Consider the following 26,243-nt stretch of genomic DNA (forward strand, 5'->3'; position numbering starts at 1 on the left):
TGGTTCCCTGTTGGCATTGATATATATTTAAAGGACTTTAAAGGAAGCACTACATTTCTATTTGCCTCTGCCTTATACCTGACCCAGTTTTCGCTTTCTTTTTTTTTCTGCTGGCATGAAAGACTCCTGAGAGTGATGCCCGAGAGACTGCTTTGATAGAATAGTTGGGATTGAAAAGCGTTGATAATCTCCAAGCTTCACCAGAACTATTTAATGGTGATATTTATAGATCAGAGAAAGAATCTTTCATTTCTCTGTTGGCACCACTTCAGCCTCTCAGTCTATGTGTGCTTTTCTGCCTGCTTTTTCTGTGTTTATTTGGAGAGGCATTAATAGTCTGAGACATTTTTAGCATCTACTGGAGCATTTTTCACCTTACAGTCTTAGCCCTTACTAAATGAGCCAGGGTCCTCTCTGGAGAGTAAAGTCAAAGTGTTTTGTATCTTCGCAGCATGAGCCTACATATGCTGGAACTGCACACACTCTCAGCACACTTAACCTGGAAAGCAGCCAGAGTCTCTTTGTGCTGGTCTACTCAGCTGTGGAAGGCAAGTTCCACAGCTGAATCGGAATCAGATGGCTCAATTACGCTTCCATGGTAGGCCTTTCCTTGGGATCAGAGGGTATCGCTATCTTACACACTTTAGCGAGGGCAGTGGCCTGCTTGCTGTGTTTGGACAAGCCCATCAGCTATCATCAGGCTCAGGGGATTCTCCCAGCATCACCAGAGTTCTCCAAGGAAATGCTTTTTCAGAACAAATGATCTTGACTCTGACTTGAGGTTCATTCCACTGAAAGAACAATGAAATCTGAGACCCTCTATAATTGAGGTCCTGCGTGGTCAAATAGCATTGAAGAGAAAGTTCTTCAGGACCTAATGTTGAGGACCTCCCACACACGGTGATATGACCCGCAAAGGTTTACCCACAATGCACTCTTTGAAATCTTCTCCAATTGATCATAAGAAAACAAATACGAGATACAAGTAATCACTATTTTTATCTGTTACACTGCATTGTAGACATTAAATGGGTGCAGTTCTACTATGATATTGATACTATGGTATATCATATGATATTAAACTTTATTTTTTCTACAAAGAGCTCTAATTCTGAACAAAAATTTAATTAGATTTGGGCTTTAGACTGTGACGTAATTTATTTTATTTTTTTTTTAAATCCGTAATTCTGATTGCTTAAATACTGGGGAAATACCAACTCACTCCATTTATGTTGAGCTTTTTTTTTTTTTTTTTTTGCAATTACTGACTGTCAAAGTTTGGCTTTGCTTAATTAATACACTAAAATTGGGTGGGAGGTACTGATTGGAAGGGAATGACCCATTAAAAGTTTAAATAAATAGGCCCAACCCTCTAAAATGATATTTTAGTTTCTTAGAGGTAGAGCAGGGCGATATGACCAAAAATATTTATCACGATATACATTTGAAAATTTGCGATAACGATATAACTAACGATATAATTGACACTAGCCAAAATACTTTACAACTCCACAACGTTATTAGTGCAAAGAAAACCCCATCAATGTATTTTCACTCAAACAAGCAGCTGTTTTTATGTGCATTAAAGTGATATAAAAATTTAACAGTGCAAATGCAAATTCCTTGCTGACAGTTTAACCAAAAGACATTTCCTGCTCCGACAATCCATCAAGCGGTGCGGGTTCGTAGCTTAGCAAAGTCGTACTAAATCATTCGACTGGTTTTCGAGCGCCGTGTACCACATAAAATCGTTTCGAAGTCAGTAAACACAACCAGAATTCATACATAAGGCTCACAGGATTATAAGCTGCACTGTCGATTTTCAGAAAAATCAAAGGATTGATTTTAAGTGTGCCGTATTTTCCAAAAAAGACTGTAATAACGACGGCCCGCTAGCATGCTCTACCAAAAATAGTGCTTTGTTGTGTATCTGACGGACGAAAGCTAAACCAGTTCCACACCACTGAAGTTGCAGCATTTTTACAAACCAATTCTGGTTCATCTGTTTCATTTAACGATCCGCTTTCACCCTTCTCATTCTGCGTCGCCGCCATGTGTGTATGTAAACCAGTGGTTCTTAACCTTGTTGGAGGTACCAAACCCCACCAGCTTCATATGCGCATTCACTGAACCCCTCTTTAGTGAAAAATAAAATGTGATTTTTTTTACTGGTGCACAAAATGAGCCATGCATGTCATGGCGGAGGCTCTGCCGAACCCCTGAGACTGAGTCACTGAACCCCTAGGGTTCGATCGAACCCAGGTTAAGAACCACTGATGTAAACAAAGGCACTGCGCATGTGAGTTTTACACATATTCTATCACGATATTTCATTTTCTTATCGTTGCCCAACATTATACCGGTATTACTATGAAAGGTATGATATGGCCCAGCCCTACTTAGAGGTAAGGTCTTTGTGCAGAGGTTCTATTGTAAGAGGCAATCTTGTACTTAACAAATGAAGCCATTAGGTGTGAGTAATAAAGACAGTGGGTCCCCATCCTAAGTTGGTCTTTTTGAACTTCGTTAGTTACTTTGACTTTAGTCAGAGCTGTTCGGCTAACTAGAGAGAATTAGTTTTGTCAATTTATGAAGTCTAAAGGAAAGCTTTTGAGACCTAACCAGTGTGTCAAAGGTAGCTCTGTTTATCTTTTTACAAGCAAAAATTATCATTGATAAAAATGAACTGGTAAAATCCTATCAATACCTTTTGAATAGTTAAACTAACACCAGTTATCAGTTTATCATTATATTGAATTTATTCCTATGTTTTAGGTTTGTCTGTCTTTATTTCTTTTCATTACCATAATAAATTTTGAGTGCCTTAAATTTTTTGCCACATTTGAAATTTTGCATAAAAGTTCCTTAGAACAAAATGCAATGCCCTACTTCAAATGGTTCATTAAATGTTTGTGAGATAGATGTCAACAAAATAGCCCCGGCAAACTCATGTTCATTTTGTCAGTCTGACTCATACCAATTTAATTTAATAATATCTTGCCTTTTTTGCCATCTGGCATCTTTAAATATCTTCATTATCCTCATCCTCAAATAATTTAGTTTGCCAACTTAACTTTAACCTAGACTTTTACCGTCATAGCTCTTGTTAGGGTCTATTAGGCCCCTGGCTGAACACCTCCTTGCATCGTAATCACTTTGTTTTTGATAGCAGTTTTGGAGACTGAGCTTTAGGATGTTGAGTTTTATCATCAAAGAGCTGATATCTCACTGAGCCACACTATTGGTCTTTCCTTCCTGTTTTTAACCCCCCAACCCCCCTGCCACAGCTCTGTTAGCCAAGTGTGAGATTTCAGGCTTGCACTTCTGGATGCACTGCCAGCTAATCTATATGCTAATGAGAAGATGATAATCAATGAGGTTCACGCATGGTTGGCCCCAATCAATACTATGTTGCACCAGCAAACGACTCAAATAGCCACATTTCATACCGCCAGACAGTTGGGTGGCGTGTTAATGTTGTGGGGTAGAGCATAAGTATGCCATTATCCTTTGGTTTTTATCTTCCCAATTCCATGTAAACGAATTCTGTTGTCATTAAAGAGGAGTTTAAATTCAACTCTAAAGCTATCTCATTTCATTTTTATGAGGGGTTTTGCTGGTTTTCCTCTTTTGTTATTTTGTTTCTAAGCTTGATGTCCATACAGAAATCTTTGGCACCAATTATTCAAAGCCTTCAGTAATAAATCACTCTAGTCTAGTGTGTACACTGTTATTTTTTTTAAAAACTGTCAAGACATGCTGCAGATGAATAGTGTCACAAAAAAGTTGCAAAGGTTGAGAATAACAGTTGAATAGTTTGAGAGCTCATGTCAGCAGAGATAAAGCAATACCATGTCATGACTTAAGATGATGCTAGTCTCAGTTTCACAACTAATAATGAAACAATTTTGTGGATCAAAAATCTGTTTTGTTTTCTTAAAAAAAAAACAACCTCTCGTCCCTGTGGGATCTGGGAGCTTGAGCGCAGTGTCTTAGGCTACGTCCACACTAGCCCAGATAAATTTGAAAACTGCATTTTCGTCCACACTATCGTTTTCAGTCATTTTCACAGAGTTGTGCGTCCACATTGAAACGGCCGAAAATGCTTATGTTCCAGTACTGCGCATGTGTGAAACGCAAGATGATTCGACCTGCCTGATTTCTGTCTGCTGTTTATTTACTTTCCGGCTCTTTCAAACATTGCAGCAAAATGTCGAGGAAAAGCACCGAGTTTTTTAAATGGACTAACAATGAGGTGGAGTTGTTGCTGCAAGTAACATTAAACTACAAAGTTGCAAAAGCAAGTGAGAATTAAAGAATTTGAAGAAAAGCTATCTGGAGCATGTACATTTGATATTAATCTTTAATAGGGTTGTCAAAATTGAGCGCAAGCAAAACAACTGCTGTATAATGCCCTCCGCTATCTTAGTTTAATTGGTCACATGACTGCAACACATGACTAAAATGTGTCAACGTTTTCGAAAAGGCTCCAGGTTTGCTGTCCACACTGCAACGCAAAAACAGTGTTTTCAAATGTATCTGCTTTGGAGAGCGTATTCAAAACGCGTTGTTCTTGATCGAAAATGCCGTCTCAGTGTGGATGGAGGGCCAAAACGGAGAGAAAAAGATGCGTTTTCAAACAAAAACATGTTAGTCTGGACATGGCCTTAGCTGTTCTTAGGACTGCACTCTCCTGGACAGAGATCTCAGATGTTGTGTCTGGGATCTGCTGGAGCCACTCGCCTAGCTTGGGAGTCACTGCACTTAGTGCTCTAATTACCACTGGGACCACTGTTTCCTTCACCCTCCACATCTTCTCAAGTTCTTCTCTGAGCCCTTGGTACTAATTCTAGCTTCTTGTGTTTCTTCTTCCTGATGTTGCTGTCATTTAGTATTGCTACATATATCACTACGGCTGTCTTCTTCTGCTTTTCTACCACCACTATGTACGATTGGTTAGCCACCACCATTTTGTCCGTCTGTATTTGGAAGCCACACAGGATCTTAGCTCGGCCATTCTCCATCACCCTTTGTGGCGTCTCCCAACCTTGTTCCTGCTTGTTCCTGTGCTGCCATGATTAGTGCCTCTGTGTTGTCTTTCAGTACAACTTTGTCCAGCCACTGGTAGGACGTCTGGATGTCAGCCACTTCCTCTATCTGCCGGTGGTACATACCGTGCAGGGGTCTATCCTTCCATGATTATTCCTCCTCTTTCTCAGGTTTCTGCTGCCTGAGGTATTCACTGAGCACGTGGTCGGTTGGGGCCATCTTCATTCGCGGATGTTTGTTGTCTCATCCTGGACTGTGATGATATCCAGTGTTGGTGATGATATCTCCCCCCGACTGTCGTCCTGGTTCCCCCTTCGTAGCATGTGTGTTGTTCCTCGTCAATCTCTAGACATGAGAGCAGTCCTTATTCACAATGTTTGAACACTGAGCTGCTAGTTTCGCCATCAGTGTGGATGTTGGGTATCGAAGATTCCATAGGTCCCTCATCCTATTCATGTAACCCCTTCGTTGTTCAGCCTGTGACTCACTGTTCCTGTCCTTAGCTGAATGCTAAGGAAAATGGGCCTATTACAACTGCAGGTTATTTGTGGAAATTGTGCTGCAGACTTGAAGTGAAAACTGAAATACTGAAAAAGGAATGAAGCCTTCGGTTTTCCACTGTTCGGGTCTAGACTAAGCAAAAGAGAAGAAAAAGCATTTCAGGGTTATTTTTATGAAATGCCTCATTATCTTGGATTTTCAGCTATTTGGAAATAATTTGGGTGATATGGGGGGGTTAGGGTCTAAGCATCCTAAAAAAAAAAATTCAGTATTCAGGAAGCATCAGAGGGGGAGGGGAGAGTAAAATCATTACCATCATCTTCATTAAAGAGGATCCTGTTGTCCAATCAGGATGCGGCTCTGCATGGGGATTCCATAAGCGCCCGTTGGCTGTCGCTAGGATACCACATAATTAGTAGGCAGGCTGTGGCCTGGTTGGTGGACTTGGGTGTTGATGCTGGGACGACGAGCTTGCTGTGTGTTGGGGGTAGACAAGAGGGGCAGGGGGTTTGGAGGCTGCACAGAAACACCCTTGCACGCGCTCATTTATTCACTCAGTCAGCCAGGCAGCCAGCCACTCACTTAGGCAGACAAAGAGGAAAGAGGAGCAACATCCTGCAGGAGGACAGCACACTCCCCGGGGGATGGGGCATCATACCCCTGCATCGCGTTGGGGGTGTCGGAGGAGGTAGGAACACCAGAGTTAGGGGGCTTTGTCTCAGAAGCAGAGTACCCCTCTTCACACACAGATACACGCACACACACACACGCACGTGCACACACACACACACACAGAAATTTATATATAAAAATACACACAGGCACACATTTCTCTGTGGATCTTTTAGCTATTAAAGCTATTATCACACATCAATCGATTAGTGGAGCTGACAAATGCATTCTCATAGTATTTTTAATGTGGGTCATCAGAGTTGTATGGGCACTGATGGAGGTTTCTGCACTTCCTTACTGTGATGTAAGCTCTGTAGAGACAGCCAGTCTGTCTGACAGTCTCTTAACAGCTCTCATCGTCCTGCTGGATATGCGAAATGGATCACACGCAAAGCTGACTGTCAGTTCTTGTGGTCTTGTAATGCTAGCATGAGGGGATCAATATGCTCCAACAGCACTTAAATTACATTGTTATGGCATTGACTGGCTCTTTGCACTGTGTTTCATGCTGCTGGTGCTGCTTTGATGTTGTCTTAAAAAAGCTGAATAGCACTTTTCATGGGTGCAAGGGGTCGTCCTCCATGAAACCCAATTCAAAGCCAGATTTGTGGATGTAACAATGTAAAAGTGGTACTTGGATGGGGCTGAGCAAGGGGTGATCTACATGGCACTGTTTACTGATTGATGGGTGACTCCTCTCAGAGGGACATGGGTTGCAGGGATCATTACCAGAGGGGATTCCCTCCCCTCTCCCCACATGGGGAGGCAATATGAAGCACACTGTGGGATGTAGGCTAATGATGGCATACAGACAAGCAGGCTTTGGCAGCAGTGGTGCTTTGTTTACAACCTGGACCCAGCACTGCCTGACTGCATTTCAGTTTTTCAGCCACAAATATGAAAACATCAAGTTTTCAATCAGTGACTGGCACCGCTGAATGGAAAATAAGGGTCTTTTTAATTTAGAAGGTCTTGGAATATGTTTTTTACATTTTTCCATTTTTCATCCAGTTTAAATTAGGATCTAGTTCTTTGCTTTAATGGTGTTAGATATATCAGGTTAATATGTAAAAGCATTTTTAATTGATGCTTGTACTGCCCTAATTTGACTGGTTGCTGCCTTTCTTGTTATGCAACCTAAGGTTTCAATTAAAGCATTTAAGCTGTTTAAACAGATGTTAAAAAAATGTCTTTTAACTCACTCACTGGTTTGCTCAAATATTTTGTAACCTTTTGTGAGCTGTTCTGCGTTTGCCATTTTAAGGAATAGCATGTGGTTTAGTGAGATGGCAGATTGTTTCCAAGTCTCCTTTGTAGCCTAAATGGGCTGTAGAGCTTTGCTTTGGCTCCTAATCTGCTCAAAAGAATGAGTATGTGGAGGAAATGGCTTAAGAATTGCAGCATGGCGGAAGCATTGCTCCTTATTTAATTACTTCCATTACACACTCGTCCCACTCCTGCCCATTTAAAATCCTGAACCTGTTCACTCAACCTTCACCTCTCACTTGCTCCTTTTTCCTTGTAGCTGCGGTGACTTAATGTGAACCTGTATAACCTGAAGGCTATAAATTCCTCCCTTTTCCCCCCTTTTCTAACTCATACAGTGATTGTTATTCTTTCTGATCCCCCCCATCAAACATGCTCATTAATCCCATTCTTGACACTAGTCAGAATCTTAATGAGTTCAGATTCTTTTCTTGCTCTGAGAGCTTTTTTTCTTTTCTTTTTTTTTTAAAATTAACTGCTGGACTTTGTTTAAACAAAAGAATCTTTGACTTTTTCCAAAGATTGCTTATTTTCCACCAAGGAAGGATGCTTGATCTCCTTCCATCATCTTCACTTTTTATCAGCTGCCATGCTGAAATCTTCTCCACCTTGTCTACCCGGAGAGCTCTGAACCTTTTTCGTTCTGCGCTAATGGATAGCAAAGCACCAAGGGACCAAACCTAAAAAGGCTTTTATGGAAGGACCCTAAATCATTCCTCCTTATTCTTGTGACTGACTGAATGGAATGGATTCATTTTTTTATTTTATTTTTTAAAATCTTATTCACTCAACACTCTTGGACTGAGTGTTGACTTAATTTAGGCTTGTAGTGTCTGCTTACCCCTTATATTTATGCTAAATTCAGTGGAGTTCACTGGATTCCTGAAATACAATTTTTATGTGTATTTTTACATGAAAACAGAGGTATCATTTATTTTCCAGCTCGTGTTTGTATCCTGCATATTCATTTCGTGCAGTCGGACAGCATATCCGTCTTTGAGAACAGACAGCAGAGGTGTGACTTAAGCAAAATGACAAGAGATATCCTTATGTTTGTTTTGTAACTTGTACTGACTTTATATAACTTTAGCTTGGCTCAGTTTATTGAATACATAAATACAAAGTAAACAATGAGATGAAAACTCCCTTCTTTGAACAGTAAAAGCAAAGGGAGTATAAACTGTTTGAAACTTAATAAAGAGAATTGCATAGGGGCTCTTACATAACCCAGCAGCAACAAAATGAAAGCGGCTCCCCAAAAAGATGGTATGTCTTGTTTTGTATGAGAGAGAATGCTTAGTATCAGAACATATATGTATATTTTGTGTAGTTTGTCAAAGTGGGGGCTGGACAGTCATGGCAACAGGGATGTGGGTGTCAAATTAAGTCGGGGTAAAAAAAAAGTTAATGATTGGCTGCAGAGTTCGACGTGATCTCTTTCATGGTTTCTGCAGTGAGAGATTATTCAGGTAGTTGCTGTAGTAAAAGATTGCAGTGACCTACAGTTTACACTGGGCTGGTTTGCAGCTGGGTGCGAAGGATAAACTGAGCACTGAAATGCTCACTGAGCTGGGGGGGAAAAAGTGAAACTGGTAATTCACTGGTCGATCTGCATTCCTAACCTCACCTATGGACATGAGCTCTGAGTCTTGTCTGAAAAAATAAAATCACAGATACCAAAATGGCAGAAGAGTTTCTTTCAAAGCATAATAATTTGGTAGGGGCTCGAAGTAAAACGACTACGCTTTCATGCAAGGTGATTCAGGCATCTGACTGGTGTGTTTTCTGGACTCCTCCTGGGTGAGGTGTTTTGAGCCATGGGAATGGCTCAGTGTATCACAAGAGCTGGAGGTAGCAGGGGAGAGGGAGGTCTAAAGGTATTGGTTTAGACCCTGATCAGGAGCAGAAGATGGATAGGTGTGATAAAGATTAGTTTCAACTGTAAAAGTTATAAGTAAAACAGTGATTTTATAGTTATGTAGTAAATGTTTTTTGAAGTCAAGTACTAATTTGAGCAAGCTGAGACTTTGAGATAATTTTTCTTTACATTAATATAAAATCCACAAAACCTGGACCTGGTGAAATCTTCATAACCAGAGTTCAGAGTTTTTATTCAGAAGAGATTTTACTTAATTTGAGTTCCTTTTTTGGGCCCTTTGATCATTTATGAGTCTAATTTGCCTTTTGTTTTGGTGGCAGGGTGATGCACTAATTAGTACTTACTTATTTTTCATACTTTAAAGGGATTGTGGCACATGTGTCATACTGAAGACGTAGGGGTTCAATCCAGTCCTTTGCAAGTTTTAATCCAGCCTGCCAATCAGTTTAGTCTTTGAAAAACTTCTTAGTCATTTGTAAGTTTTCATGTGAATCTCCTTTTTCATCCTAGAACCCTGTGGAGTTCATTTAGTTTAAAATTTTCAAAGATCTTTAAGTTTGACTTTTTTTCTTTGAAATTCCCCACATGTACTGAGTTTTCAGGTTCATGCTTTTAAGAATTTTTAGATTGATTATTTTACCTTGAGATATTTGTGCTTGACTAAATGATGTGACATAGTTAGGGATCTTTGGACAAGTTGTTGTTAAGAATATCTGGTATATGTAACCATAATAAGCCGTAAACTGTATATGGCCTTGGATGTGACCAACCGTGGTAAAATTAATTTTGTTGCCCTTGACTTATAGTGCAACATAAGACTAAAACAGTTTGGGTATAACTTTGATGCGGTAGATATGTCACTGGTCTTACATTTACCTGGTGTTGAATGGTTTATTGACAACCATGTTCAGGTGCATCTTGTTTCGACTACTTTGTCTCGATTCAGTTGTATGTAAACATAGAAACCTAAAGCATTTTTGCAATCCATGAGCCAAAACTCTGGGTTAATAATTATTGAGTTGGTTGTCTAAAAAAATTACTAATTCCAACTTCTGTATCAGTGGCAGAAACAAGCTTCCATACATTCATCAGGTTTTTTGCTTCTTTCTTGAAGGCACAGGAGAGCCATTCAGAAGAGCCGGGGGTCAAAGGTGAAAAGAGCAGAGGGCACCATGGAGAGTGAGCCAGGGGCCCCTGCTTCCACTGCCAGCAGTACCGGGACCACCGCAGCCACCACCACGTCCACCACCATTTCCTCCAGCACCACTGCTGTCAGCAGTAATAGTACCTCTAATACTACTACAACTACTACTAGTTCTACTACTTCCACTAGCATTAGTAATAGTAGTAGCAGCAGCAGTAGTAGTAGTAGTAGTACTAACACTAGCAGTACTTCCAGCAGTAGTACTACAGCTGGAAGACCGGCAGTGCCTCAGATATCGGTTTACAGTGGAATACCTGACCGTACAGTACAGGTGAGTGTTTTGGTTCTGTAATAAATCTGCTGAGAGCTTAAGTTGAGGTATTCTGTGTAACATCCTGACACTCTTTGCTCTACTGCCCTCTGTTGGTGTTTAAAAGTGACATACAAGCTTCTAAAATTGTTTTTGATGTAGCATCGTTTTTTACAAAGGGAATTGATGAAAAAGGGAATTTGTCTTCCCAGTAAAGGATCTCAAATATGTGGTAATGTTGGAGCATGTCTCCAATTTGGAGACAGGAAAGAATGTTTTCTGTGCTTTAGTGCTTTTGACCCCTTGCCCTCGGGGTAAGCCTCTACACAGGCTTAGCCTCCCTCAGAATTAGGTCCACTCAACTTTGAGTGCTGATGGTTTGACAGCAGGGTTTTTGTTAGATTGAGTCCTTCTTTTCACCCCCTCAGCATGCTGACAATCACAAGGCAATCACTATTGTCACTGAGCAGCACTGTGAGCATAAAGGACTGCTGGAAATCAGTTCATGCATGTATTTCATCTTTGCTACTTGTGCCCGTCAGCGACACGTTGTGGGTCCGGATGCTTCTGTGACACTGTTGACTGCAGGTCAAAATCCTTGGAAACATGGCATAGGGCACTTGGAGAGGTGGTTTCCCAGTAGTAGGGGTTTAACTTTCTTAGAGTTGTGTCTGGCACAGTGTGAAACCTTTCTGTCCCACATTTAGGGAAAAAGAATTGTTTGTGTGTTTGCAGTAATTGGAGGTTTTGAAACCCTGACTTCTGTCTCCCGATTAGTCTGTTAAATAGGCAGTGATGCAATCAGTTCAGATTCAACACATTTTGATTGTACCACATTTAGGATTCGATAAAGATATTGCATACTAATGACTATTGCTTAATGAAGAAAAATCAGCAGTTTGGTCTGTAAAGCATTTTGAAATACAATCAGGACAAGATTTATAAGCTCAAGTGATAAAATAATTATAAATCTAAAACCTTGTAAAGTTTGTAAAATGTTAAATTCATAATAACCATGCAATCAAACTGACATTTCTTGATGTTGTTTACTGTTATCACACAATTTTCTTTTCATTTTTCCCACCAGATAATCTGCATGAGCAAAGATCCTAGTAAATAAAACTGCATTAAATATGGGGATGTATTAGCAACTGTTACTGGTATCAGAGTTTTTGGGTTGCCTGCTTTTTTTTTTTGTATGCCTTTGGCATGGTTCTAGCACCGCTGTATGTTTGTAAAAGAGCAAATCATTTCAAAAAACCACAGGTAAGGCTGTACAAAGAACAGAACTGTTTTTAGTATAGGTGTGATGTTGGTGGCTTTAAGCGGTTGTATAATAGAAGAATGTGGAGAGTGTGGAGGTGGGTGATACAACCTCAGATTATATCACAATATTTCAATGAAATTTGCAACAATATTTCTGGAAATACAGAAAGCATTTTATTTGTGAATGAAGTGGTGCCAGCAATAGCAGCATTATGGTGCAACAAGTCACACAGGTATTGTTTTCCAAGGAAATTTTAAGTAAGTCTAAAATAAGTGTTTAATACTTGCGCAATAACTAAAGTAACCTTGTAACTCTTCAGAAACCTGCACAACATTGTCACACAATAGAACTGAAGCTGCATGGTTATACTTAGGGTGTGTTTTTGGTGAAACAGGTTTGCCTTTTCCATGTTCAGCAGGGGCGGTTTTCTTGCATTTTTTGGAAAGCATTGTTATGTTGGAGGATGATGAAGTAGCTCCCTTTTAACAAATCATCACTGTAGGCGGACACATGGCTGTGGCTGTCAGATATATCTGGGCTTGTCTACTTGCTGTGCCATTAGATAATGTAAACACATGGCATTGCTATAGAAATACAATTATAAAACCCATTTTCTTTTCTTTTTATTTATCATGTAAAAATTTGTACTGAGATTACCCACATGGTAGAGGCACAGAGGCTTTGGTTTGCTTTGTTGACATATCATGAAGAATTGATGTTGTTTCGAGGTGACTGAATTTGTGATTCTTTGGATTTTATGAAAGTTTAGTTCAGATGTAAAAATCAAATGTCTTTTTTAAACTGGCCATTTTTTTGCACCTGTTTTTATTTGCAGGTATTCCAGCAGGCATTGCATAGACAGCCCAACACAGCAGCACAGTACTTGCAGCAGATGTATGCAGCTCAGCAGCAGCATCTGATGCTGCAAACTGCAGCCCTCCAGCAGCAGCACAGCCTCAGCCTGGCTGCTGTACAGCAGGTCAGCAAGCAGGCATCACAAATAATTCATTCTCTCAGTTTAGAGATGATGATTGCAGTTATTGTTGACCTGCTGCAAGACATGTTTCAGAAATTGTGCATCACTCACCCTGTCCTTCTTCCTCTCTCTACCTTTGTGATAGGCCAGTATCGCGGCTGGCCGGCAAAGCTCTTCACAAAATGGCACTTCATCTCAGCAAACAGGATCTACTCAGGCTACGGTAAGTGCAGTTTGGAGTGCTGCCTTCCTAAAAGCCTCTTTAAGTTATCTTTGTCCAGTTGGATTATCATCGAGCCAAGTTGATTTTTAGCAGCAGGATGCTAGCAGCTTGGTTGCTCCTTCTGTTTTACCTTTAAAAAGATTCAAGTTTCTTTTTGATTTTGTACGTATTTAGCTGTAAGAAATATTAGCAGAATGAACACATTTTAACTATTGAATTTGATGCTGTCGAATTTAATAGTTGGGGATATGATGCTTTTGTCTCAGAACTCCCCACATCTATTCAGGATTTGTACGTATAACCTAATAATCCTGATTATCTCTCCCCATAGATCAACCTGACCACGTCTCCAGCGGCAGCTCAGCTGATCAGCCGAGCTCAGAATATTAGCTCAACCCCCACCACTATTTCCCAGCAGGCTGTTCTGCTGGGCAGCCCATCGAGCCCCACTCTTACACCCACCCAAGCACAGATGTACCTGCGTGCACAGATGGTAAGACTACAAAGAAAAGAAATGGCCACAGGCACATTTACATGATCCTCCACTTTATGCATAAACACTAGCACACTCGTATTGCTTGATTTAAATAGGCACAACTCTGTTCTTTGGAGGCCCTGTGTATGTGTTTATGCCATTCAGATTTCTTTATTGTCATGCAGTCAATACATCACAGATGCATTACTGAACAAATTTGCATGCACAGAGAGAAACTCGCAATAAAAACAGGGCTGAGTTAAAAAAGAATAAATGAAGGCGTTATTGCACATGTATAGAACATTACATACATAAATAAATAAAATATACAAAATACATATTGTGTTTGTAAGCAATTCCACTGTAAATGACGTGTTTTGTTGTCATCTTGCAGTAGAGTAGGTGGTCAGGATAATGCGTTTGCCTACAGAGAGCTCTTTGCAAACATGGAAGTCGATGTCTTTAACGTGAATGCTCAGAAAACATTTTTTGGTTTGTGTGTGTGTGTGTGTGTGTGTGTGTGTGTGTGTGTGTGTGTGTGTGTGTGTGTGTGTTCTCTCTTTCTCTTGTTGAAGGAATAGAAATTGGTTATTTTGGGTATAGCTGGTTTTGAGTGCTTGTCAGTTGGAGTTTCCAGATTGTACAACTGATGGCAAACTGAAACTGGCAATGAGGTGGTAGAACAACCTGCTTATTACGAGCAAAAACACAACGTTATCAGATGTCTGTGATGATTGCGGCAGGAAGCAAACTGCATGTCAGTTTAGTCATGGACTTTATTTCGAGTACAGTTTCCTGGTGCTACATTTACTCGTATCAGTGTCCCAAAATATTTTCTTTAGTTTCCTGTTTTGTCTTATCATACACCCGAGGTTAAAAACTAACTGAATATACACATGCAGCACCCCATGATTAAATAATCTTCTGTCTTGTTAAGTTTTTGTAAATACTTTTGTAAATAGTGTGTTTTAACATTTATTGGGAGCCTGTGGCCCTTATTCAGTGTCATGTCCAAGGTACTGAGTCATATTTTCTAAAGCAGAATGGATGCTTCTGGCACAGCTTTACCTACACCTATTTCATAGGTGCATGTTTGGCCTCTGGCTTTCATCAGGTCAAAATGGTTATGGCCATTATTCAACACCATGCCCTGGGTACTGAGCCAGTTTTCACAGGTAGTTAGATACTGATTTGGTGATATAAGTCTTTGTCATCATTAAAATTGCAGTTTCACTAGTTGGTGGGGGAATATGATCAGTAATGACACAGGAGAGTAATTTTAGTTTACAGTTTGCTTCTCCTATGTTAGTTCCCCCTTTTTTTAATGTGTGCCATACTTTCCAGGCCCAGGTACAGGTGGCGAGGAGCCTGGGTCGTGCTGTTCCTCTGTCCCCACAGCTCATCTTTACCCCAGCTGCCACTGTGACGGCTGTGCAGTCAGACAGCTCTACGCAGGCCTCCTCACAGGTAATATTGCTGGAACCTATATTATCACTAATAATACAAGAGCAGTCTTTTATCTCGTCTTAACATCTTTTCCAGCTCCCTCTCGTAAATATAACTTTATACATTTTACACATATGTAGCAAAGCAGTAATCCATAAAAATAAATATTAAACTTACAAGCTTTAAATGAATTTCCAGCATTTTACAAATAAAATTCTTATGAACATAGTCAAAAAATCCACAGCTTGAGCCATTTGTGAATCTTGTCTCTCTTTTTGTATTTAAGAATCAGGTACAGAATCTGGCCATCCGTGGCCAGCAGGGGGCGACAACATCCTCCTCTCAGACTCAGATGCCACAGGCTCTCAGTCTGAAGCAGGCCCCTGTGCCTATCCAGCCTGCGTCACTGATCAAAAACCCAAGTCAAGGTACCCAGGCCTCAGCAGGGGGGAAGACCAGCTCCTTAGACAGTCCCTCTGAAGGAGGGAAGAAGGGGGACAGTGCAGCAGTCACAGAAGTCCGAGCTATAAACATGAGCCGCAGTGTCACCGCTGTGAATGCTCAGCCTCTGCTTGCTCCAGGTAAGAGAAGTTTGCATATCCACAACATTAAATCCCATCCATTAAAGAAATGTCTCTCACACAAGTGAGAGAAAAAAATAATAATGATGGATATTAGTGATGCAAATAACAAACCCAAAACAAATGGTTGGTTAACAGGTTGTTTTGTTTGATCTTTAAAAGTACAGGAAGTAATACTTTTCTTGTTTTACTTACTGCTGTCACTCTTTTTAATCAAGAAAATTGTCTGCAGCTCAACCAATATTTATTGATACATGCAGCCTTAATGTGTTTAAAACCTAATGCTTTGTGCGCTTGCCAAATTGTTTGCAACACAAAGTCTTAAAAAACAGCAATAAACTCTGTGTAAGATATCAAGATGTGCTTACTAGGTCTTGTTGAATATGAGTGTTGGTATTAAATGGCAGCATTGTGGTTCAATTGATGGCACCATTTCCTCACAGCAAGAGTGTCCTGGGTTGAAACCTTGACAGGGCCCTACTGTGTGGAGTTTTGTCTGGGTCCACTTAATACAAGTTAAAACTTGTGGCTCCACAGTGTAGTTGTTAAAACACATTTAACATGTGGAAGTTCAAGGCCAGGAGAAGGAGGGCTATGTCAGGGAGGGCATCTGGCATTAAACTCTCTTCTAAAGGCAGTGGTGACACTGCCATACACTCTAGACAATCTAACCAACATGTGCAAGCAACACTGTAGCATAACAGATTACATTTTAATGTCCCTAATCATGTATTGTAGCAACTTAAAAGCAGTCTTATAAACCAATGTTTGTCAGGTCACTGCTTTGATTCTGACTAAATTATATCAGCAGCTCGACTGGATTGCCATGAAATTATGCAGAGCAGAAATTGGTGGTCACAAGAGCATGAATCCTAGTGTCTCCACTGAGTTTCCTCTTCTGTGTTTCTTCAATCAAATTGTCTTATAGCCAGTAAAATCTTTAATCTTAGTGTATTTTAAATGCTGTTTCTGAGCACATCTTAGATAAAACTTCTTGTGCTGCTCATGCTATGTGTTCTGAATGCACCAATGTTTTCCTCTGAAAACATGTGGTCCACAGAGCATGTAAGCTCTAAAACTGCAGCGAAGTTATAGTTTCATTTTTGTGGACAGAAAAAGGAAACTGACAAACTGTTTGCCGGCGGCTGCATGCTTCTGTTATGTATCAGATGTACATTTCAAACCTCAAGAAAGATTTTGGCTTTGTGACAGCTGTCTTATATACATATACAGAGCTGTGCTCTAGTGTTTATAGTGAGATTAGATGAAAAGACATTTCACACATGGACGTTTGAAAGCTTTTTCTTGGCTGTTGCCATGACTTGTCGGGGCCTGCTTCACAAATCCATTCACTCACTAAATGGGTGAAACCAGCTCTATTAGAGACAGCGTGTTGGTTTTGTGTCTGGAACAGTCTAGCTGCTTTGTGAATTAGAAGCTGTGAAAGGCACACTGCCATGCAAGAGTGTTTTTAAACCACTTATTGTGTAATTGAAAGTCAGCAGCTGTTTTTTTTTTTGTTTTTTTTTTAATGTTTTTTTCTCCCCTTTTTAGTGTGAATGGTTGTGAATGTTCTAGCAGCACAAGCTGATTACGTCAAATTAAGTCCCATTTGTTTGCATGATAAGTAACCTTTAGATGCATTTTAAAGAGGGTCCTCATAGGAAATCACATCTTGCGAAATAATTTGTCTGTCTGTGCATGTGCCATATTTATGTCTGTATGACTGCATGGCTGTAACACTCTTTACATTTATGGTTGGTGTTGTGTGTGTGTGTGTGTGTGTGTCTGTGTGTGTGTGCGCACTTGGGCTTGTGTGTTTGTGAAGAGAGGGGGAGGTGGGGATTATCTGTGCACGTCGGTGCACAACTGTGTCTTGCTTTGTTTCAGTAATAGATTCGCATAAAATGAAAGGGAGGATGGAAGCTGAAAATCTGGCAGCATGCTGTCTGGGGGGAAAAAAATTACCATGGGTTGCCATAGCAGCAGCCCACGAGGGACAGGTGTGCACATGAGATGCTGGGGAGTTATTACTCTGTGGATCAGGAAGAGAAGAGGCAGCGTGGCTGGCTGATGGGATTCGGATTAGGATAAAAGCTTGGATTCAACTTGACTGTGGCTGGGTCAAGATGCACTTTGCTTTAGAGGGTAAAATTGGTAATAGAAGGGAGCAGCCATTATTTTTAGCTGCAGGAAACCAGAGATTTTGCTCCATGTTGTTGGTGGGTAATTTCACCCCCTGAGGATGGTTTTGGTTCATGAAAGATTGTAGAGGTAATTGCTACTTAGCATTTTATGTAATTGATCAGGAATTTTAGTGATTTTAGTCTTAATAAAATTATGACACTTAACTGTTGCATTTCAAAAGTAGCTCATTGCTATTACGCACCAGGAAAATTTAGATATGAACTCAGCTAGTGGTTTTGCACAGTCCACATTCATGATATCAATTATTAATAGTTTCACTTGGCAAATGAACCACCTATAATGTTGCAATGTTACTAACTTTGTTGCTAGTTACTACACAGACATTGACTGATATTAGACGTTTAGCCTAAATTCACCTAACAAAATGGGTGGTGAATTTATGCAGGAGGCTTGCAGACTTTAGAAGTGTTTAGAAGTGTAATATGGTAATTATGGTTTTTGCACAAGTAAAAGGAATAATTACATCAATAACCTTGCTTTAATTATTTTTTTATATTTCAAAAAAGAATACAGTACATACAATATTGTATATTTGCAGTGATTTTTGTTTTAAACAGGACACTCCCGGCCAAACAAGTGGTGAAAAATATCCATCATAATTTCAGATTGATAAATGGATTCATAAGTAGTAGAGCAGGGTAATATGACCAAAAATATTTATCACGATATACATTTGAAAATTTGTGATAACGATATACTTGACACTAGACAAAATACTTTACAACTCCACAACTTTATTAGTGCAAAAAAAAATCAATGTATTTTCACTTAAACAAGCAGCTGTTTTTTTTTTTTTTTGTTTTTTTTTATGTGCGTTAAAGTTATATATAAAAATTTAACAGTGCAAATGCAAATTCCTTGCTGACAGTTTAACCAAAAGGCATTTCCAGTGGAAACTGGCCGACATATCCTCAGCATAACCATGTATAATATACACAAAACTTAAAAAGAGGTTATACACACACAATACGGTAATGTTATGTTGAAGCGCAGTACGTATCACTCCGCGAGGCTCCTGACTACGATTGCCGTAATGCTCCGACAATCCATCAAGCGGTGCGGGTTCGTAGCTTAGCAAAGTCGTACTAAAACATTTGACAGATTTTCGAGCGCCGTGTACCACATAAAGTCGTTTCGAAGTCAGTAAACACAACCAGAATTTATACATAAGGCTCACAGGATTATAAGGGGCACTGTCGATTTCCAGAAAAATCAAAGGATTGATTTTAAGTGTGCCGTATTTTCCAAAAAACGACGGCCCACTACCAAAAATAGTGCTTTGTTGTGTATCTGACAGACGAAAGCTAACCCAGTTCCACACCACTGAAGTTGCAGCATTTTTTACAAACCAATTCTGGTTCATCCGTTTCATTCAACGATCCGCTTTCGCCCTTCTCATTCGCCGTCGCCGCCATATGCGTATGAAAACAAAGGCACTGCACATGCGCGTTTGACCCATATTCTATCGCGATATTTCATTTTCTTATCGTTGCCCAACATTATACCGGTATTACCGTGAACGGTATAATATGGCTCAGCCCTAATAAGTAGGGTTAATAATTCATGTGAAGGATGCCTTACAGCCTCCCAAAGTGAAAAAGAAAGAGATAATAGATGCAGTTAAATGGTTGGTGTGCGCAGCATGTGTTAGTATGTATTACCCAAACATAAACTTTAGGTTACACAAGCTTAGCAGCTTGCTCTGGTCCTCTATGGTCTTCATTCCGGCCTTTCACCCATTTTGCTCTTGTGGAGATAGTCCACCTGTCAGCTGTATCTCACAGTCAGACAAACTCCAGGTTTTGAGTCCTCTTCCTGCTCTGGAGGGCCACTCCAACCAGAACCTGCAGCAGGCCGGAAAAGAGTTTCATGTGTGACAAAGACTAAAAGATGCAGTTGGAATAGATCCACTCACAAAAGTGTCAGCTCATTTGTGCCAATTATAGTCACAAAGTATATATTGTATTACTCTATAATTCATTTAACAAAACGGACGTGCACCTCCCATCAAAAGACTCCTATTCGTGTGCCCTTGTTATCGCCACAAATAGAATCTTAAGAAAAAACAAACACCTGACGTGTCTCATTTCTACCAAATCTGTGTTAAATCGAACTCAGCACAGAACAAATTGATTAATTGTGGTTACGCTGAGAGTTTGTCAGATTCACATTCATGGGAATTGAGGAGGAAGCAAATGTTAGGCCGTCTGGCTTGATGCAGCAAGTGTATGTCTGTCATCACCTTCTCTCAGCAACAAAGAGCCGGCACCACACTATAAAACCACAGCAGGGAAACCCCATCAGCACTAAAAAACTGGAAAGATGAAAACTTTTTTCTTTTTCTTTTTTTAAGGTGTACTTATGTATAAAACCTTTACTGTACTGTAAGTTTTGAAGCCATTTGAGAACCGGATTCATGGAGCTAATTTTCCTTGATAAACAATCTTCAATCCTTATTTGGAATTGTATTAAAATTAGGAAAGGTGACTCAAGGTCTACTGTTGCTGTGGTGTTGTTGGTCAATATTTTTCAAGATGGTAAGCCAAAGCAGGAGTCAGTGAAAATGTGGAAACTCTGGGGTTTTCCAGGGCCTGGTGCTGCAAAAGCTGGAAGGAATGCATACTGTCCTCAATTTCAGGACATTGCACGGCAATACACAGAGTAAGAACTCTACAAACATTCACAACGTTGGGGGCGGAGGGAGTGGGTTTCCGCATACTGTAGACTATATGATTTGTATGTATATATTGGTGTGGGGTGCCTGAGTAATTCCAGTCCTTAATCTTAAGACCTTGAGGGGGAATAACATTTAAACGAATTTCCAAATCTTCCTCTTCTTTCAAGACCTCTTTCTGTTACTCATTAGAGGCTTGAGAAAGATGTCAGGATTCATGCGAAGGGGCTGATTGTATCTGGTGTGTACTGATTCAGAAATCCCCCTCCTCCTCCCTTACAGAAGGCTGAGAGTCTCTTGATACTGCAAGTTTGACGCAGTTTAACTGCCGCAAGGGAGCTTTCTGCTGCCGTTTGTTCTTTGATCACATTACAATAGAATAATCATTAATAAAATAGGTAAATGTGCACACCATTTGTTAACTATTGAATATGGCAACCAACAAGTTAAAGACAGACATACATGTAGCAGGCTCTGCTACTGTAATTGGTCCTTTCCTGACTGTTTTATATCTTAAGATGGTCAGTTTGTAATGACAGAATTATACTCAGTCTCCAATACCCAACGATCAGTTGAACTCAACAACAAGCACTAACTTTGAGTAGCCGCCTTCTTGCTACATTCAAGACTAAGAACAGCAGACTGTGGCTCCCTCATAACTTTGGATGAACATTGTAAAATAGCAGATGCAGCAACAAACTTGCTTTTCTTGACAACTTGTGGTGTTTGGAGGTAGTAGGTTGACTTCACAGCCAGAGCTGTCTTAAAATTATTACACTATTTTGTAACATCAGTGGATGTTACACCACAGTGCTCATACAAACTCATGTTTCTGCTGTGGGAAGATGTCCGATGTTAAAATCAATTCAAAACAATCTCATTTTCTGGTCCATTTACTTGGTATTTACACATAGTATGATTTTATGTAGCATGTCTATCATCATCGTCATTCTACCACTTTGTAGAAAATCCAGTTTGAAGAAATATTTGAGTTCAGAACAAATGTTCATGTTATCCAGGAGATTAAGAATCACCACAGTCAGTAGGTTTATTTTTATTTTAGTGCAACCATAAGGCTGCACTAAAACAGGGTTTGTGTCTTTAAAAAAATGGATTTCTATGGAATTTGATGCTCGCAATCATCATGTAGAGCAGGGGTGTCAGACTCATTTTAGCTCATGTGCTGAATACAGCCCAATTTGACCTCACACAGGCCTGACCAGCAAAACCACAGCATAATAACCCATCAAAAAAAAAACCTAAACTCTCAAACCATTCCCATTCAGCTTTGTCTCAATTGTTTCACATTTGGTGTGTGTTTTTAAAAAGTTACTGTTTTAACTTAAAGAAACGCGTCAGTGTGGCTCCTTGGCTTAACCATCTTTGGGGTGGTTTTGGCCGGCAGTGTGTAATGTCTTTGTCAGCAGGAAGGCTGTAAAAACTGGACATGATTCAGAGCTCTGGCTTGAATGGCAATTAATGATTAGGACACTCTCATGATCTATTCTTGTGCTCCACTTATCTGTAGTTTTCACACTTTATGAACCCTTAAAGGAGGCCTGATCAGATATTTTTGGGAGACTTGTTGTAGAGTTGTTGTAGACTGTTAACTTTGCTTTTCTACACTTATTTATTTTGGCTGTCTCAGACAAGAAGACAGTTGAGTAAACTTTATTTAGTAAATTAAGATTGCTAAAATGGGAATGAGTGGACTTTTGTTTGCCGTGTCCATGACCAACACAAAACTTTACGTTTTTATTCTCTTCTACCACGCAGACTCTTTACATTAAAAATATGCTTTAAATGAAAGGCTTTGGGGCTGTGATGCTTGAGTTGACAAAAAAAGCATGTCTCCACTCATTTCTTTTTCCCACCCATGGGCATAGTTGTTGAGTTGATGGATATAATTTTCCACGGTCTGTTTTTTAAAGTTTGTTTTTTTAAATTCCCTTTAATGGTTAGCATCTAGCTGGCTTTATCCACCCATCCACATCTTATATTTATCCTTCTCTTAACATAATAAATATTAACTGAAGGTTTTCACCGACGCCACAGCTAACCAAATTTTCTGTCAGTGGGTTCCACTGTGTCTCACCATGTGAAAATGAAAACTCTTCTCAGCGGTCCTCGTACCATTAAAGGGACTAATGACATGCAAACTCTGCTGGATAGAAATGTCTATATTTTCCACGGCAGGGTACAGAGTGTGGTTACTGCCTCACAGGGAAACTTGGAAACCAGATGGAGCCTGTCCCACACGAAACAATGCGAAAAGAACAGGGGGGCGGAGGGAGGGGCCGAGGGGGATCTAAGACAAACACTGATGCACTTGGCAGTTTTCCACTCTGGGATTTACTGTGATGTTTATTAACATAACCAGATGCACCTCTAGGTTCACATGGCTTATATAGCAGGACCTGCTGTTTAGTAGTTTTCAGGGATAACTCTTCATTTTGGGGGGGGATTTTTAGTAATCAGATTTTTTTTTCTTTGTTGATAAAATTCTTAGAAATCAAGGAGGTGTGTGAGATACTGGTACCCACTGACTCATCCTTAACTCTATACAGGGTGTCATAGATAGTTGGCTCTGCATGTTTCTTCCTGAGGCATTTCTAATATTAGACTAGCCTCAGGCTACTTCCAAAGAACACTCTCCCACTCGCACATGCTCCCACAATACAAGATTGATGTGATGTGTCTTGGGCTTGGGGGCAAGTTATGAGCTCAGGATGTCCTTTTACCCACAGCAGCACTGACAGGTGGTGACAAGCCATTTTAAAACTATTTGTGAGTAATGGTCTGGCCAACACTGCAACAGTGGGCCTCTCTATGCACCTTTCAACAAGCTCTTAATATTATATCCTGTCAACAAGGGACTTACAGGTGAAGGCGCTGCAAAACAAGCTCTTTTGTGCAGACGTCTACATTTTTCAATGTTTATGAGCCTGAGGCGCAGTTCTCCGGATATCAAGAGTTTGGACAGTTGTCAGCATGCATGAAATAAAGAATGCTCATTGTATGACAATGACTTGCTTTGTAAGGATATTTATGAACAGTTCTTTTTCTTACCAAATAGTTTTACCAAATAATCATAGCTGAAATAAAATCACTTTCAGAAATAAGTGTTTGTGTTCTCGTTCCAGCATACACCCAGATTCAGCCGCATTCTCTGGTTCAGCAACGCAAGCAGCAGCAGCAGTTTGTGGTTCAGCAGAGCCAAGGTTCCCAAAGGACGACGGGCCAGCTGCTGCAGACGGCCTCCGTTCAGCCGTCACAGCATCCTGTCCCCGTGCTGCCCAAACCTGCTCCTCACCAGCCTTCTACACCGAGCCAGCAGGCTACCATCTTCCACTCCACTATCAGCCCACATGCCCTTCACTCCTCCCTCAACCATGCCAAAGCTCAGCCTGTCCAGCTCACTGCCATCAACCTACAAATCCAGCCAACGGTACGTACACAAACGCAGATTAATGCCACACACAAAAGAGCTTGAAGACAGGATTTTTCTAGGTTGTGAAAATGCTGCAAGTTTGACACAAATGGGCAGCCTACCCATAAATAAACGGTTATAGCAGGTCAAAAACTCCACAGATCATTTTTCAAGGAGGCTTCTTATGCTTTACCTTATTGTCTCTTGTTTATTTGCAATGACAGTGGTGGGCACTCATATTAAACGTGGTCATTACTTTAAATAATGACTGTGCGTAATCCCTGTGAGTCACAAACTCAGACTTAAAACTGCTCTAAATGCTCAGTTTTAGACATTTTTCCCATTTTTGGATCTTTATAATGGCAAGGTGAGCAAATGTGTCTAATATGGTGATCTTACTTAATTACCTGCTGTTTAAACTATGTCTGACTGCTAGCTCATCTGAAAAAGTTGACTTTAACCTGAGAGGATGTGGTAGCTGAACCTAGGGGCTACACCAAATCTCAGCAAAATGTAAATGAGGATTATTTTGAGGAGTGAAAATATGTCCTTGAAATGAATGTAACCCATCTGTTTTAAGTAAAATCACGATTAGATGTGCAAAGCTATTTGCGTTCAAATTTTTGAGACTTTCTTTTCTAATATGAAAAATGTCAATTCAAGAAGTCAATTCTGATAGGTTTGTAGCTTGAACCCATCCGCTGGAACGTTGAAGACAATATAATTACACTGCTAAGCAAGACACAAATAGGCAAAGTTCTTCATGTTACTCGTGCACGGGAGAGACCGGACAGAGCGCCGTCCCTTCGCTTGACCCCAGTTGCTCTCGTCCGTCCTCCCGTAACACTGTCCTTTTATTGAGGTTACATGAATATGCATAGGTTCATTAACATACGACGTCTACATACAAACAAAGAGTACCTTGCCTGTGTGTGTGTGTGTGTGTGTGTGTGTGTGTGTGTGTGTGTGTGTGTGTGTGTGTGTGTGTGTGTGTGTGTGTGTGTGTGTGTGTTGCTGATCAAAGGGTCAAACATCCTTGGTCAGGAAGAGGGTAGACTAGACCCCCCCCGGTGAGGAAGTCCAGCAGTTCATCTAAACAGAAAAGCACTTAGACTAGAACAGACGTAGCTACGTTAATCCTACCATAAAACAATTAAAACAAGATGCGACCTCTTCCCGTGCTCCCAGGATGTAGGTGTGCATTCTAGTGTGGAATGCACACCAAGCCTCTGTAGCCTGTTAAAGATCACACAACTTATCACTACACAATTGATTATACACCTCTAAGCATCTATGGTTAAATATTTCTAAGCATAAATAACAATCAACAATACAAACTCTAACAAATTCTCCAAAGTGAACTTTTCACCTGTGTCCTACCTGTAGATATGAAACCACAGGAAAATATCTCTCTCAGAGTAATGCTATCCTTTTCAAAATTGCGTAATGAATGTGTTTAAAGTATTTTGAGTTCTGGTACACGTTCTGCAATTTGGTATTTTGACAGTGGCAACCAGCTAAACAAAAACTACTTTTACAGCAGTTCCACAGTCTTCATTTCTTCTCTAAGAGACACAAAGGGAAAAAAACCCCAAAACACAGGAATCTTCACAGTATTATATTTTCCCCCTCATGTAATGTTTTCCAAAGCTGATGGATTTCAATTTTTCAGTCCCTGATGTTTGTTGTTTTATCTCAGATGTCTTCTTCTCACACTTTTTGTTTGTTTCTACTGCACTTTCCAGGCCTCCCGACTACTTCAGGACAGTAAAGATAAGCCGACCTCACTGGTAGTCAGAGAGACATGTCAGACCCCATCCACACAGCAACAGCAACAACCACAACAGCAGCAACAGCAACCTGCAGCTTCTCCATCCCAACCCTCCAAGCCTGTAGAGCAGTCCAAGGTTGACTTAGCCACACCAGCTGTTCAGCAGCAAGGTAGAGACTCAGTGGGATTTTCTAAGCTGAAAGTCTTATTAAGAACATAATTTATGTACTTGCCTCTGGGACGACATTACTAGTAGGAGTTAAACAACTGTTAGCTACAAATTTGCGCCTCGACAATTCAGCCATCTCACATCTGATGTCTTTAATCTGTTCACTTGCATAATGAGGGAAGATACATTTTTGTTCTTACAT

At 40.3% G+C, this 26,243-nt stretch overlaps 1 protein-coding gene across 1 annotated transcript in view; it reads left to right on the plus strand.

Annotated features, from left to right (window-relative positions):
* Positions 1-26,243, plus strand: part of phc2b (polyhomeotic homolog 2b (Drosophila)) — a 44,105-nt gene that overhangs the window by 4,176 nt on the left and 13,686 nt on the right. The window contains exons 2-9 of the mRNA XM_085354585.1: positions 10,482-10,842; positions 12,924-13,067; positions 13,210-13,287; positions 13,619-13,780; positions 15,107-15,229; positions 15,495-15,789; positions 23,815-24,119; positions 25,847-26,042. Of these exons, the coding sequence (XP_085210711.1) occupies positions 10,540-10,842; positions 12,924-13,067; positions 13,210-13,287; positions 13,619-13,780; positions 15,107-15,229; positions 15,495-15,789; positions 23,815-24,119; positions 25,847-26,042 (1,606 nt within the window). The 5' untranslated portion in view covers positions 10,482-10,539. The remainder of the gene's footprint in view (positions 1-10,481; positions 10,843-12,923; positions 13,068-13,209; positions 13,288-13,618; positions 13,781-15,106; positions 15,230-15,494; positions 15,790-23,814; positions 24,120-25,846; positions 26,043-26,243) is intronic.

The sequence above is a fragment of the Diplotaxodon limnothrissa genome, linkage group LG5, assembly GCF_057381915.1.
Source record: "Diplotaxodon limnothrissa isolate DT_005_m linkage group LG5, D_limnothrissa_male_GT1.1, whole genome shotgun sequence".
Taxonomy (NCBI): domain Eukaryota; kingdom Metazoa; phylum Chordata; class Actinopteri; order Cichliformes; family Cichlidae; genus Diplotaxodon; species Diplotaxodon limnothrissa.